Raw genomic sequence first — 17,193 nt, 5'->3', positions numbered from 1 at the left:
ATTCTGAAAGTGCAAAAGTTTTGATTTCCCAGGGTTCTGGTCTTCAATTATTATTAAGTTGTCATCACCCGCAACTAGGAGTTCTCCGTCATCGTACTCCTCTACCTTATAACACTCCGATTTAACATACCCTTTCTTTTGATTTCCCAGGGTTCTGCTCTTCAGTTTCTCTTTTGATTTTATTTTGTAACTTGTAACACTCCGATTTAACATAATCTTTCTTTTTACAATAGTGACAAGTTTTACCTTGGTTGGAAGATTTTGTTATGTCCCTTCCAATATTATTAGAAGAACGCTCACCTTTTCTCCCACTGTCTGAGCTAGTCGATTCATGCATCACGATACCATCTGCCTGAGACTCGGAACTAGATACAAGATGTTTCATCTTGTAAAATGAGTGCAAACCATTGTAAACTTCTTCAAGAGTGAGTGTTTCGTGACTGTACAAGATTGTATCTCTGAAAGATGAGTATGAAGGAGGCAACGAACATAGAAAGATCAATCCTAATTCTTGATCATACTTTACTTCTAAAGTCTCTAGATCAGATACGGTTTCCTTAAATGCAGTCAGATGCTCTTCAAGAGACGAACATTCCACCAACTTGAGCGAATAAAGACGTTGTTTTAGGTGCAACTTGCTAGTCAATGATTTCTGCATGCAAAGTTGCTCCAATTTCGCCCACAAAGATGCAACTATTTTTTTCTTTCAACACATCATGTAAAATTTGATTTGATAAGTGTAAACGAACCTGAGAAAGAGCTTTATGATCCTTACGTTTTTCCTCATTCATTCATTATGTTACCGGCTTCTCATCAAATCCTTCTATTGCATCGTCGAGATCTAACTATGCAAGAACATCTTGAATCTTCACATGCCATAGCGAGAACCTAGTGTTTCGATCCAACAGCAGAATATCATACTTCATTGTTTCTATAATCTTGAACCCAAAGCTTTGATACCAATTTGTTATAATATTAAAACGATGATTATCGGCAAATAAATAAACCCTATCGAAAAAGAAAAACAAAGAATATCAGCATTTACGTGAAAACCCTAAAAAGGAAAAACCACAGGCAGAGGAGAAAAATTTCACTAATAAGAGAAAGAAAATACAAGAGGATTTTGGTGAAAGAAAAACTTGATATCTAACACTGACTCTTAGTATCTATGTATAGGGATATATATACTTAATTACAAAGGAAAACTAAAAAAAGTAGAAATCTACTTTAATAAAGTTCTCTACTTTTAACCAAATTGGGTTTCCTACTTTATCAATATTTATATATTAATTAATTTGTACCACTTTGAATTCGAGTTAAAGTCTAACAAATCTCTACCTTGACACGAATTCTGAAAGTGCAAAAGTTTCGGGACAAAACACCCAAATTCGATATGACACTCAAATTCAACAAAAAAACAATTCTTCACTTCAACGAACAAGTTCTCCACCTCTTCCACAACACCCCCTTAAAAGGGTAATCTTTAGTAACCAAACTGAGTTTCCTACTTTCTCAATATTTATATATTATTTAATTTGTGTATCTTTGAATTCGAGTCAAACTCTAACAATTCGGGTCAAACTCTAACAATTCGGTACTGCAAAAGTGATTTTTTCTCAGATACCAAACTTTATAGTCATGTATGGTGGCTCTCCATAGTGGCAGCCATTATGTCGTTTACGTATTCCACTGCTGGTCATGGACTTGGCATTGGCAAAGTTGCAGAACACGGGAGATTCGATGGAATCCTGTCAGGTATCAGCATAGGTACCCGAACACGTGCTGGAACTGTTACTGGTATGCATAAGATATGGAGGATTTTACAAGCCCTGGGAGCTATTGCCTTTGCATATTCCTACTCTGTAATCCTAATCGAAATTCAGGTATTCAACGATCGTTTCGTACTTCGTAATGTCGAAATGTAGTGTACAACTTAACATGGCATGTTCTTACTGCAGGATACAGTGAAATCACCTCCAGCAGAGTACAAGACAATGAAGAGGGCTACTTTATTCAGCATCATTGTAACAACTGTGTTTTATTTACTTTGTGGTAGCTTCGGATATGCAGCCTTTGGTGATCTCTCTCCCGGAATTCTTTTAACCGGATTCAGGTTTTACAACCCTTACTGGCTGCTAGATATCGCTAATCTAGCGGTCGTCGTCCACCTCATCGGAGCATATCAGGTACACGCCGTAGAATCACTGATCCTAGTAAACACAATGTACCAAGTTCATCAATCAACCATATCTTATTAAACATGAGAAGTGTATGTATTTTGCCATTTGTTGAGAAATGGTGTGCTCAAAAGTGTCCAAAGAGCGACTTCGTGATGTCGGAACACGAAATACCAATCCCTTTCGCCGGCACGTATCGACTCAACCTCTTCTGCCTAGTATGGAGGACGATATTCGTCGCAATTACGACTCTCATAGCCATGCTCATGCCGTTTTTCAACGATGTCGTTGGGTTCCTAGGGGCAATAGGATTTTGGCCGTTAACTGTCTACTTCCCGATTGAGATGTACATCTCCCAAAAGAATATTGGACGAGGAACAAGTAGGTGGCTTGCGCTTAAAATGATAAGTGTGGCTGCTGCAGTTGGCTCTGTAGCTGGAGGGTTTCTTGATCTCCAGACATAGAAGCCGTTTAAGACTAGTTATTAAGTCAGATGACGGTAGTCCATATATATATATGAAGTACAATGGGAATGTAGGAATTGCACGTATTTGAATCGATGTTAATAAGTGATTTGAGAGCAAGAGCAGCAAAATTGATAGTTTTATGAGGTTTCAAATGTATTAAATATAAATTCTGCAATGAATAAGAAGTATCCATTTCTAGGGTGTAAACGAATCGAGCTTGAACGAATAAAGTTATGTTTTTATTCATATTTTTAAAGATGTTTATATTCGATTCGTGTTCTTTTAAATTTTTAGTACCGTATTTGTATTCGTTTAATTATTTTTGAATGTGTTCGTTTGTTTAACGTTCGTGAACATACTCATTTAGCGTACACAAATATTTTCATTGAACGTTCATGAATATGTTATTTAACGCTCAGCAACTAACACTCTTTTTATCATTTTCTTTGCAAGTCAAAGAAAAATATCAAAATTATATCAATAGAATTTAATTATATCAATGGTATTTAATTTTTTTAGGCTTCACAATTTGAATTCTAAAAGTCGTCTTATATTCAAAAAAAAAAAAATTGGAATTGAAGAGAGGCATGCGCTTATCTAATTACAAATAGACTTGACATAGGGAGGCGCCCGTGCATCACAATCGACGAGCGGCAGAATGGAGTCTAGAGCGGTGCAGAAACAATGCAGCAAAAACTCGCGTGGCTGTGGTTGATCAAGCTTAGCCATACCATCAGCAACCATATTCTCCTTACGGGAGATCCAAACAAGGTCAGTATACCAGCTACGGCTGCGCTCGGAGTTGATGGCGCGGACAAGGGCAGCGACGAGCAGCAAGCAAATATTGAATGAATATAAAAATTTTGTTTATATTCATCAATTTAACTTAATAAATGGACATAAACAAATATTATACGAACAGTTCAGGAACACTTCATTAAACAATATGTTAATTTGTACCCCCAATCCATTTCTCGTGGACTTAGCAGCTATTTACCCTATTCTTTCAGCCCCGTGATTCAAGAGTTGAGAAATTTCCATAATCCACGGCTGTTGTGCTTTTCAATCGCAACAAAAAGGTGTAGAAAATAAAGGAAAGAAAAGTGGTCCAAACTGGCGTTTATTGCACTGGACTTTATGTACATAGAAACTGACTAATTTTATCCCATAGGAAACGATATCAGTGTTGGATCGAGTTGAGTCAAAAAATTTCGAGTTATTAAAGTTGGTAAGTCTTATTTTAGAACTCGAAATTGACTTGAAATTTTTTTGAGTCAATTTAGGTTTATAAAATTCGAGTTAAGTCGGGTCGAGTCGAATTTTTGAGTTTCTGTTTAAATTTAATTATAAAACTTAGTGACCATTCTTCCATTTCGATCAAAACCTACATTGATCGAACGAAACCCCGAGCCCCGAGATTCAATAGTTTACAACGAATCGAGTTGAGTAACTACGATGGGGCTTCTCACCACATGCTTATTGTTCCCTTCCGTCCATGTCAGTGACCCAAATACAGCTCCTGCATCGTCCAGCACCAGATGCTTGCTATATGCTGTTATGGTCACAGAATAGCTTATCTTCTTCACCGCTAGTGTGAACACTGTAGACACCCGTTTTTGTCCGGGTCTACAAAAATATTTAATTATATTATATTTATTTATTATTATTATTATTATTATTTTATTATTTTTGCAGGCCCTACACTCAACAACCTTGATTTAGTGAGATTCAAAAAATAAATCAACGTATTTGAGTCTTATTGAAATACTAAAACCAACGTATTTGAGTCCTATTGAAACACTAAAACCGAAGCATTTGAGTCCAAGTAGGACTCTAAATCTGAGCTAAAAATAGGTTTATTTAGACTATAAATAGACTCAAGCATCAAGAGGAAATGACAGATAAAAACGTGGGACCACAGTCCAGAGTCTAAAACACAAAGTACCCAGTGTGCTGCTGCTTCACACGATCCCAAGACATTTAAATCCAAGTCCGTGGTTATACCAGTGGTGCAAAAGCAAGCAAGAAGAAGCGCTAAAGATTTGTAGTTGGGCTGAATACACGGACTTTAATTTCCATTTGCAGTCCGAAAGGTTTTTTTAATTGCTTTTGTTGTTTTGGAACGTGTTTGTTTGCGGAATTTTACAATTGTTTTTTTTTTCTGCTTTATAAAATACCAACGCTGACTGTTTTGAAATAGACGAGTTCTATATTTGTTGTGTTTATTTCACATGTTGGTGCTTCTCATGTTCATTTGTCATAATAAATATGATTTAAGAAATGATAATACATTATTTATTATTATTTATTTATTTTATTATTTATTATTCATTTTTCCCTTTTTGTTTAGCATTCAATATTTTATTTTGTCATCTACAATTTTGTTTATTTTTGCTTTGGTAGTAATTTCAACCGAAGGTAAATAATTTGAATCGGGTTTTTAAATTTCAATTTCAATTTTCGCAATTAAAGACAACCGAAAAATTAATTGATACCGAAAGGGCGGTTCAAGGGTGCTAATCCTTCCTTGACCGTAACCGACTCCCGAACCCGACACGTTTCTGGTACAACGCAGATCAGGTAAGATGGTGTCCGACCCACCTAAATTTGTTTTAAAGTGGTCGGTGGTGACTCTAATCCAATTCATTCACGTCGAAGCCCAATTCCGGGGCCCAACCGAAAGACGGTCGCGACAACTTGGCGACTCTGTTGGAGACAAGATAAGTGAGTAAGGCCAGAATTAATTTTCGGTTGTCTTTTTGAGTGAAAATTGCAAATTTAAATTTAAATTTATTTATTCAATTCTAATTATTTATCTTTGATTATATTTTTTCAAATAAATAGTTGTACTGATGTTTTCTTTCAATGATTTCAAAGATTGGAAAAATTTTCATCTTAGGCTCTATACCCGAGCTCTGAACCCTATTTAAGTGAGGGTGAAAGCGACGCCTTCGTGTGAATTTATTCACCGTGCGGGCCTAGCAAGTAGCCTTCGGTATTCATATACCTTATGTCTTCGTGTGAATTTATTCACCGTGCGGGCATAAGGGAATGTGTCCTCTCGAGTTTAACTTAGTCCACACAAGCCTGTGATGAGTTTAGGACTAAGGGTCTGGCAAGACCAAGGGGGCACCGGCAAGGAGAACTCGAGTACCGTTTTTTAGAACCTAAACCAGGAGACTATGAAGAATTAGAGCCTACCCCAAAACCTCATTTCAAACCCTAGGATGCCTGATTTATTTCCTGCTTTACTTTATGTTAAAAGCATGCGAACTAGACAAATATGCGGTTAGGATTTGTTTGAAATTAGCATGCGGGATAAAGATCATGTCCGGGTAGGAATAATAAACATGTGGGGTAGGATTTTTCATTTTTCATTGTTTTGATTTACCTCACTAATTCTTTTTATTTTTTGTTCTCTTTCATTCTCATTATTCGCATCATTTAAAAGAGGTGTTGATCCACCAAAAACGTGTTTGTTAAACATGAATAATCTGCATTAATGGACAAAGGGGTTGTAATACAAGAGATGAAAATGCAAAGGACATTCTACAAGGCGACTATGTGTCATATTCAATCCAGAAGACGTGGTGCCCACAATTGAAGAGTATATCACTCTGCTGCATTATAAAGGACTCAGAATGAACCGGGTCTACATCAAGCACAATGAAAGTCTATCTTTAAAAAATTGACTGCAAAGATTGCAGGGGCAAGACGAGGAAAAGGTTACTGACCCGGACACTCATTTCGAAAACTATGAGAATAAGATGGCAAAACCCTAGCTGAGTTGAATGCCATTGCTGACAAATTCAAGAAGCAAGCTTTATTTTGGGCAAACTGCATCGATGGATGGCTCCAATGGTGTTGCTGTTAGGGAACAGACTCAGCAGAGAATGGAAGCCGGAGGTGCAGTCCTTAGAGACTTAATTTTGGGCAAACAACTCGTCATTTGCATAGTTCATCCGAAGAAGCCAGAGCGGTTCGACAAGTTATTCAACCGGTGACAGACGAAGGCAGAAGACTAGTCAACATATCAGAAGCTGTCAGGATATTTTTGTCTCTTAAAAGATAAAACACTTTTGTCCCCAATAAGGATTATTTCTAATAACAGGCACATTTTTTGGATCAATGCCTCGAACAATGCATGCATCATGCATTCCTGCATATTTCGCATTACTTTTCTCTTTTTTATTACATTCACATGCCTAATAAAAAATGAGAACATTTCGATCCTGTGACATATAAGGAGCTTTACCAACATTTGTTTGACGCACATGTGGTGTCACCATGTCCAGAGAAATCCATGACCAGGTAAGATGCTCATTGTGAATATCATAGCGGTGTCCCAGGGTACACTATCAAGAACTACTCCACATTCAAGAGAATCGTACAGAAAATACATAACAAGAATTGGATCGACTTCAACAACTCGGGGGCATCCAAGTTAGGCAGATCATTTCATCATTTGAGGCATTCTGTTTGAGTTTGTTTTTCATTTTTTCTCAAGTTTTTGTAAGAACATTTGAATAAATTTGTGTTACTTTAATGATGACGAGAAATGAATCACATTTGCAAACTTGCAATTCTTTGAATATCAACTGAATTAAGAAGCTCTGTAAATGGTTCAAAGGTATGAATCCCTGACAAAGCAACATGATTTAAAACAAGGACTTTGACATTGCCCAGAATATACACTCAAACACCGTACCCTGCTCTTGCAATTAACCAATGTAACATTTCCTTTCATAAGGTGCGGGCAACATGAGACATCATTTTGCATATGACATTACTATGCTTTTTATCTAAGACGTTCAGTGATGATAATGATCTTCACAGATGGAATAGTCGAGTAAGTGAATCTAGTTTAGGTCAGTTGCTTGGAAATTGAACTCTAAAGATGAGATTCCTTGACTTTTAACAACACTTAGGCTATAACAGGTTCTTTTTTACAATCTTAAGAAATTAAATCCGTAAAAACTGAGATATTCCGCTAAGGCAATTGGTTATAGAGGAAACTCGAAAGCCCTGGCTTTATGAATAGATTGCGTTCAAACCATGACATTGCTCAGACACTTGGCAACTCAGTGTTTGCTCCACTGCTATTGTCAGGTTGAAGACTTTGTGATGAGATGAACCTTTCAGTTAACCTGATAAAAGTGATTATAATATTAAGCTTTCCCTCTAAAGCAATTGGTTAAACGCCCTGGCTTTATGGATTTGGCTAGCCAGATAATGGCAAATTAAATCAAATTTATCTAAACAAGAAATTTTCGGTAATGATGAACTAAGGGAGTTAAGGAACACCTGTTATAGTCAAATACATACGAGCACTCAAGAATTTCATTTTTAGACCGATATTTTTACACTATCTTTGTTAGAGAAGCTTACAAAACTTGAACAAATGGAAGATTTCAGAGGACTGAAATAAAAGATCTAGTAATTGATCATGCTAGTTGCGTCATTTTGTCCGCACCCAATTAAAATGTCAAACCAAAGAAAAAGCATGTTGCGATATTTCAAAAAATGACATTTTGGGTTACCGAAACTTTAGAAAGGAAGTCAACTTGAAGTCAATTTGAACATTTGTCAAAGAGCTATAACTCTGAAAGCATTAAAAAGAGCTATTGATTCCTTTGATATACTTTGAACTCATGTTTACAATTTGATTCAATTGCGAACAATATTTTACATAATTTTTATCATTTTCCCTCCTAAAACAAGAAAAAGGAGAAAAACATTTTCAAACAGGACAGTCTCAAATATGAAAGGTCAGTAAAGCTAAAGCTCGAGAAGCAAATGGGGCACGATTGATTCCATGAATCAGATTGGCAGACAAAACACGGGACTCCAATCCAAGATAACTCATTCATGTTGCATGCATCTTATATATACTTAGGAGCATCACATTTATCATTTTTAGCACACATAATTTTTTACAACTTTTAGAGTCAATTTCAACTTCGCGGCGAAAGAAATTGGACTCGAAACAACACAATTTGTTCGAGAGTAGATTTCAACTTCACGACGAAAGATATCTAGCTCGAAGCTAAACTTCACAATAAAGGGGTCATCCACGGTTTCAACTTCACGGCGAAGGGAATCGTGTCCACCCGCAACATACAATACTTGGATTTCAACTTCACGGCGAATGATATTTAAGTCAAGGCTCAACTTCACGACGAAGGGGCCATCAGCGATTTCAACTCCACGACGGAGGATATCGTACCCACACATCCACGATTTCAACTCCACGATGGAGGCTATCGTGCCATTCGGGGCTCAACTTCACGACGAAGGGGCTTCCCAATTTCAGAGCCAATTTCAACTTCACAACGAAGGATATTGGACCCAAGACAACACAAGCTCAACTTCACGACGAAGGGGCGACTGATTGTCAACGAATAACTTTTCAATTTCATTCAGAGTCAATTTCAACTTCACAACGAAGGATATTGGACTCAAGACAACATAAGCTCAACTTCACGATGAAGGGGCGGCTGATTGTCAACAAACAATTTCCCAGTTCCAGAGCCAATTTCAACTTCACGGCGGAGTATATTGGACTCGGAGCAATACAACTTACTTGGATTTTAACTTCACGACGAAGGATATCCAATTCCAGGCTCAATTTCATGACGAAGGGTCCACCCGCGGTTTCAACTTCACGACGAAGGGATTCATGCACACAAGCAACATCCATCTTTAGATTGGATTTCAACTTCACGACGAAGGATATCCAACTCAAAGAAGGAGTATCTGTAAATAAACTTTCCAGTTTCAAAGTCAATTTCAACTTCATAGCGAAGGATATTGGCCTCGAAACATCACAACTTATATTGGATTTCAACTTCACGACGAATGATATCCAACTCCAAGGTTCAACTTCACGACGAAGAGACCATATATGATTTCAAATTCATGACAAATGGAATCATGCTCACCAACAACATTCACCTTTAGATTGGATTTCAACTTCACGACGAATGATATTCAATTCCAGGCTCAACTTCACGACGAAGGGTCCATCCACGATTTCAACTTCACAACGAATGATATTGTGTTCATTTGCAACATAGCTCAAGTCAAGAAGGGTTATCTGCTAACAAAGACCTTCGAGTTCGACTACGCTCAGCTCCAAGGCACATCATTTACAGCATAACTCAAGGCTAGAAGGGTTATCTGTCAACAAAGACCTTCGAGTTCGATTCCATTCAGCTCCAGGGCGTATCAACCGCGTTGCATTAGCAAGGAACTACTTTTCGGTCAAATTTTTACACCCATGTCTTTAAATCAAGAAGAAGAACAAGGTCGACCGATTGGCAACAAAGAGTCACTTTTCGATTCACCCACGATTTCAACTTCAAGAAGAAGGATATCGTGCCCAATGGATCGACTTAGTGTCACAACAAACACTATCAAGTCTCAAATCAAAGAGAACCGAACAAAAACTGGTTGTCTTTTTCATCTTTATCATATTCTTGTTAACACAAAAATGTGCAAAGAGGGGCAGCTGTAGACATCCGTTTTTGTCCGGGTCTACAAAAATATTTTATTATATTATATTTATTTATTATTTTTTTTGCAGGCCCCACACTCAACAACCCTGATTTAGTGAGATTCAAAAAATAAATCAACGTATTTGAATCTTATTGAAATATTAAAACCAACGTATTTGAGTCCTATTGAAACACTAAAACCGAAGCATTTGAGTCTAAGTAGGACTCTAAATCTGAGCTAAAAATAGGTTTCTTTAGACTATAAATAGACTCAAGCATCAAGAGGAAATGACACAGAGAAAAACGTGGGACCACAGTCCAGAGTCTGAAACATAAAGAACCCAGTGTGCTGCTGCTTCACACGATCCCAAAACATTTAAATCCAAGTCCGGGGTTACACCAGTGGTGCAAAAGCAAGCAAGAAGAAGCGCTAAAGATTTGTAGCTGAGCTAAATACACGGACTTTAATTTTCATTTGCAGTTCAAAAGGTTTTTTTTAATTGCTTTTGTTGTTTTGGAACGTGTTTGCTTGCGGAATTTTACAATTGTTGTTTTTTTCTGTTTTATAAAATACTAACGCTGACTGTTTTGAAATGGACGAGTTCTATATTTGTTGTGTTTATTTCACATGTTGGTGTTTCTCATGTTCATTTGTCATAATAAATATGAATTAAGAAATGATAATACATTATTTATTATTATTTATTTATTTTATTATTTATTATTCATTTTTTTCTTTTTGTTTAGCATTCAATATTTTATTTTGTCATCTATCATTTTGTTTATTTTTGCTTCGGTAGTAATTTCAACCGAAGGTAAATAATTTGAATCGGGTTTTTAAATTTCAATTTCAATTTTCGCAATTAAAGACAACCGGAAAATTAATTGGTACCGAAAGGGCGGTTCAAGGGTGCTAATCCTTACTTGACCGTAACCGACTCCCGAACCCGACACGTTTCTGGTACAACGCAGATCAGGTAAGATGGTGTCCGACCCACCTAAATTTGTTTTAAAGTGGTCGGTGGCGACTTTAATCCAATTCATTCACGTCGAAGCCTAATTTCGAGGCCCAACCGAAAGACGGTCGCGACAAACACCAACTTCATCGGTTTCACCGTCAAAGTAACTCCTCTCGGTGCGTTTATCTTCGCGATGTAAATGGCGTTTGCCTGACCCACATTAGTCACAGTCCTAGTGAACCTTTTGCTCGATGGACCCCTTGATGTGGTTGGAAACAATGCTGCAATTGAGGGGTAGTTAAGGTTCTCGGGCAATGGCTTCTTCATTGGACAAACCACCGGAGACTGCATAACAACTTGAACTAACTTGGGATTATAACCAATAGCACACAAGAAGCTTTCATAATCACTGTTGGTGATGTCGTAAATAAGTCCGGGATCCATTGCACGACCGAGATTTAGTTGTCCAGCACCGAAATTGTAAGGAGTCGTAGGCTTTCCAGTTGCTTCATCGATCATAGGCCGAATTGTATTATCGGTTATACTTGCAGTAGTCATCATTGCGGATCGAATTGCAGCCGGGCTCCAATCAGGGTGTGCGGATTTAAGCAAAGCCGCTGCACCACTAACATGAGGGCAAGCCATGGAAGTTCCTGACAGGATGTTAAACTCTGTCTTCCTTGGATCGGAGTCTAACCCGGTTGGGCCAACGGCATCAGTCCAAGCAGCCAAAATGTTAACCCCAGGAGCAATCAAATCCGGCTTAAGAATTTCAGGGTTTAACCCAGTGACTAAAATGTAACTTTACATATGATTTTTAGAAAATAATAGTTCAATGACCAAAATATAATCAAAATGATAGCTGAGTGACTGAATACAATTTTCCCTAATGTAAAACACTAGTCCAATTAATCAACAACAAAACGGCTTTATTTGATTGTTTAAAAAAGCTCAATTTGGTTTTGGTCCCTTTATTATGCTTATAGTTGTGATCCTGTCTTGTTAGTTTAATTTTAAATGATTTGATCCTACTTTTTTAATTTAATTGATTAACTCAAATAATTAATTCCGTAATATGCTTTGTCTAAAGTGATGATATAATTTTTCTAATAAACATGATAGAGATATCTTGAGTTAGTGCTTTTAAGAGAAAAATATATGACTATAACTTAATTAGAATAATTAATTGAATTTTCTTACAAGGGGAAAGGAGAGTTGTTTGGAACCAATTTTGGGATTTGGTGTAGGATCCATTAGTTGATCGAATGATTAATTATGTTCATGTTATTTAATCTTATATGGGTTCATATCTCGATATTTATGTTAAAAATATAGTTATCTCTCTATTTAAAAAAAATTAGGATTCACTGTCAACTAAAAGGCTTAAAGTAGTTACGAAATTATAGTTTAAGAATCAGATTTGATAGAAAAGGTAAAGTTTGAGGGGCTATTATTGAATTAAACCTTTTTAATAAACAATGGCTGTAGGAATGGTGTAGTTGAGAGATTATAATATTATTTATAATGTGAAAAAAATATTTTTTACTGTTTAAAGCACACTATGTCCGTTGCATTAATGGGGTCGCTCCACATATTTTTAAGGGCTAAAAACATGGATGGTAATTTATCTTTGTGTTTTATCTAATTTTGGTCACTGATTTCAAAAACATAAGATATGATCACTTTTATTTTTATTTAATGAATATATGGTCACCCCGAGCTAAATCTCGTTAACAACAATTAAATATTTTGATATATTCACACATTGATCCATGTTATTTACATATTATCTCAATTTAATAATACTTTAATAAATTAAAATAAATTATATATTGTTAAATGAAAATAAAAATAAAATATTTTTAAATTAAGTTAATAATAAAATATATTTAATAAGTTGATATAAAAATATTTTAAGTTATATAATTTGGGTCGCAGGTACCTGATTCATAATTTTTTATTTTTATATTATTTTTAAAAACATTTATATAAAAAATTCTAAAATTTTAAATTTAAAAGTCTATAATAAATATATATATATATATATATAATCCACACAAAAAGTTTAAAAATTCAAATTACATAATTGAAATAAAATTTATTAAAATTTAAAATAAAGAAATATAATTAAATTTCAAATATTTTGAACTTAAAATAAATATTTTAAAAAATAATTTAGAACGTTAATGTGAAATAATTTAAGAATTTAGAACGTTATGGTGTCAAAATTTAAGAAATTAGGGTTTTAGAATGTTAGAGTGAAATAATTTGAGGATTATGAATAAACTTTAATATAAAATAAATATGAAAAATAAAAAGTATATAATAAATAGGGTACCAGGTCGGAGGGTACCCGATTAACCAACATTTTGTGACCCATGCTCAACCCAGAAACCTGCCCGAGTACCCGACCCGGAAAAGTGGGTAGTTTTATTATAAATACCCAATATTTTTTAACTAGTCAGCGGGTCGACGAGTCAGCTCAATCGGGTCGGGTATTTTTTAACAATCTTACTGACATGACATGTTGCATCATTTGATTGGAAGATTAAATTTATTTTAATTTATTAAAAGTATGACTAAATTAAGAGAATATGTAAATAACAGGATAAAATGTGTGATTATATAAAAAATAGTTTACTGCTGTTAACGACAGTTAATTCGAGGTGACCACATGTTAATTAAATAAAAACGAAAGTGACCATATCTTAATTAAATAAAAATAAAATTAATTATATCTTATTTTTTTTAAATCAGTGATCAAATGTAAATAAAATATAAAGATAAGTTACCACCAATGTAGTTAACCCTATTTTTAATCTATAAATATGTTCAAAAGTAAAATTTAATTAATAAATTGAAATGTTAAAAGCTCAGTACATTTATAATAAAAAAGTGCAAAGGAGCAAGCTTTTCAGGCTTTATTCTCGACTCCAAAAAACGACAAACACAGACCCACACAAATTTTACATGTCATAAAAACATTTACAAATTGAACCATTCATCATTGAACTATACTCTCTTTCCTATTTTTCTCACTTAATTTTTAATTGTTTTTATTTTGCTCACTAAATTTTACAAATTGAATCATTTTCTCACTCTGCCGTTAACTATTTAACGGCATATGATGTGGCACAAGTATCAAAACGACATCCTTTTGAAAAACTCAAATATACACCAAACTACATTGTTTTGAATCCTATATTGAAAGCTTGGTGAGTAAAATAGGAAATGGAGTAAAGTTAAGTGAGAAATTGTGTAATTTACTTTTTTTTTCCTTTTCTTCTTCATTTTCTCTCCGCTGGCGTCGATGTCATTTTCATTTCAGCCACCGTCCACCATCGTTGAGGTGGCTGTTCGGTCCCAAATTTCATGGGTCGGTTTATCTCGACCCCTTGAGTCTGAATCTGATAGTTGTTTCACTAGAAAATATCTCAAAACCCGTGAATCTCGATTGAAACGTTTCATCTTCCTCACTTTTAATCTCAAATTCGTAGACTTCGGAGCAACTTTCGACAAAATGAAGGTTAGATTCGGACTCACGATGTCACAGCGAAGCAACCCATGAAATTTGGTACCGAACTACCACCATCTACGGTGGCCAACGGTGGACTCCGACTAACTTCTGTTTTTATTTAATTATTTTATATTAAAAAATAATAAAAATACCCCATCATCCAGTGGTTAGAGAGAAACGAGAGAGTGAACAAAATGATTCAATCTGTAAGTTCAGTGAATAAAATAGAAAAACTGAAAGTTGGGTGAAGAAAATAAGAGAGAGAGAGTATAGTCCGGTGAGGGACGATGTAATTTACCATATATATATATATATTGTATAAAGATTTCAAAATTTTAAAAAGATTTGATTGTTTAATTCCCTGTAAATCATTCCCCGTTGAGAGGCATACCAAACTGATTGAGACTGGTTGGGAATCATACAAATATGAACACTCAACCGACACCAGCAGTGTAAGAGGCTATTTTGTAACAAATTAATTTGGAGAAAATTATTTGCTGATTATTTTTCTTTTCCTTTCTATAATTTTCTGGCAGTTTGTAGTTGAAACCAATTGCAGTGTATTTAACTTTCTAACAATTAATAATTTTTTTATCAAACGAAGTACCTGAACTATTTTCCTGTGATTATTTTAAATCCTTCTGTTACTTCCGTTTAAAAAAATGGCACTATAATCTTTTGAACTAAATCCCAAGCAGTCATGCAAGCCTTACCAGTAAGAAGAATATCTTCTTCCCCGTCTCTTCAACTTGTGCTCTATTTACAGTGTAGAGCAACTCATGTGGGGATGGTGGAACCCTCCTTTTCCCTATCCCATTCATTTCGATTCACCACCTCCACTGGTTTTTAGTTTCTTTTCTTTTGCTTGATAGAGAGAATGAAATTGTTGACCATAACTTGTAATAATTGATGCTGCTTATTCCTTTGCTTCTGGTCCTTAGAAAACCTTGCAAGAAAACTTGTCTAAAATTTTAGTTAAATTATTTAATATGATGTGTCAACATATTATTGGTTAGAAGGTATATTTTAATAGAACTAGCAGAGAGATTTAAAATAATCACAGAAGAATAGTTTAGGTACGTAATTTGACCAAAAATAATCCCTCTAATAAACCCTAAAGACAATGTACTCTTTTCTTTTCTTATCTTTGGAGTGCCTTGTTTATACTATCTATTAATGTTTAGATAAATCACTTAGTATTTGATTTTCTATCGATTGTCGTGTTTCTATTTTCATAATTCAACTATTGTTTCCTACATATTCAACACTGCGTTTTATAATATATTATGCTTTTAATAATTTATTTCTAAATTAAAAGACTTGATTGAACGAAAATTGTCATTTTAAAATATTAATATATGAATGTTTACATAATTTTCAGTTTTACTCATTAATAATATGATAAAATTTAGCTCACCTAAAAATTATGAAAAAGAAAGAATCATAAAATATGATCCCATTTTGTGTCAACTTCATACGGATGAAATGTTGTAGTCGTGGTAATTAAAGTCCTTTAGGCCCAATGTGTTGTATGTAAATTACAGGGCTTGGTGGAATCTTGAAACGTCTCTATATAATTAAAGCCTACTACACTTGTCACCATTTGATGTGCTGGATATTGGCATGGGTCGGATCGGGTCAGATTTTAGGTTCACCCAATTCGATCCAAAAATTAGATATTCTCCATCTGATCTGAATTTGACCTGAAAAGTTTACACCTTCCGTTGGACTCGATCTCAATCCTTCTTTTTGAGATAAAATTCGAACGTGATCCGACTCAACCTAAAATTAAATTATATATATATAAAGAGTAACAGTTTAATATTTGATTTTTGTGCTGTTAAACCTAAAATGTAGATACTTGTATAAAAGTATCAAGACCTTTGAGATGATATCAATATTGTTGATTTTATTATAAAAAAAACTAAAATATTGAATCTAAACATAGAATTGATACTTGGGCAGGTATTGATACTTCCATTTTCATCACTGAAAGTTAAATTTCAGATTTTTTTAGTTGCCCTTTTGATTTCTAAGACTTCATCCTAATTAATTTGAACTGACATGTGTCGCACACTTGATTTTGGTGGGTGAGTCTCTCGACGGGGATTTTTTTACATACAGAATTACTCAAAGTGATATTAAGTTGCTTACCACTTGAAGCAACCCGTTGGCATTAAAAATCAGATTTAAAAAATACTTTTAATTAATATGATTTCATTTTAAAATATTTTAAGTAAAAGTACACATTTCATTAATAATTCTTTAAAAATATTTTACAAATACTTGATAATATATTTTAATATAATTTATATTTTCATTATATTAAAAGTATAAAGTATTTGTATTTTGATATGTCAAAATTTGTTCGTAAAATAAAACTTAGCATAACACTGGTTAGGAAGGTACCAAATGATCATGCATAATTATTGCACCATAAACTTTGAAATGGAACATATGATATCAAAAGAAATATTACCCTCTCATTAAAGCAATAGGTTAATTACTCTTTAATGAATGATGAGAAGGGTTGATGCATACCAAAGCAAGAAAAGATGCTCCATCATTGAATTCACA

The 17,193-nt window shown here is 34.6% G+C and overlaps 1 protein-coding gene and 1 pseudogene across 1 annotated transcript; one reads left to right on the top strand and one right to left on the bottom strand.

Moving 5' to 3' along the window:
* Positions 1–1,590: 1,590 nt before the first annotated feature.
* Positions 1,591–2,665, top strand: LOC120203529 (annotated as a pseudogene).
* Positions 2,666–11,180: 8,515 nt separating this feature from the next.
* On the bottom strand, positions 11,181–15,437 carry LOC120203527 (subtilisin-like protease SBT1.6). Its single transcript, XM_039203806.1, has 2 exons — positions 15,330–15,437; positions 11,181–11,861 (listed from the first exon to the last, which is right to left on the bottom strand). The coding sequence occupies exons 1-2, from the start codon at positions 15,435–15,437 to the stop codon at positions 11,181–11,183; spliced, it is 789 nt and encodes a 262-aa protein (XP_039059737.1).
* Between the last annotated feature and the right edge of the window lie 1,756 nt (positions 15,438–17,193).

This window comes from Hibiscus syriacus, unplaced genomic scaffold, assembly GCF_006381635.1.
Source record: "Hibiscus syriacus cultivar Baekdansim isolate YM2019G1 unplaced genomic scaffold, ASM638163v2 tig00009942_pilon, whole genome shotgun sequence".
In the NCBI taxonomy this organism is placed as follows: domain Eukaryota; kingdom Viridiplantae; phylum Streptophyta; class Magnoliopsida; order Malvales; family Malvaceae; genus Hibiscus; species Hibiscus syriacus.
This window is presented reverse-complemented; position numbering and strand designations above follow the sequence as displayed.

Bases quoted from the DNA above. Each gene is read 5' to 3' on its own strand.
- LOC120203527 (XM_039203806.1), bottom strand. From the start codon at position 15,437: ATGAATGGGATAGGGAAAAGGAGGGTTCCACCATCCCCACATGAGTTG. The intron at 11,862-15,329 runs GTAAGGCTTGCA...GAAATTCTTAAG, and splicing joins AGAAGATATTCTTCTTACTG to CCGGATTTGATTGCTCCTGG.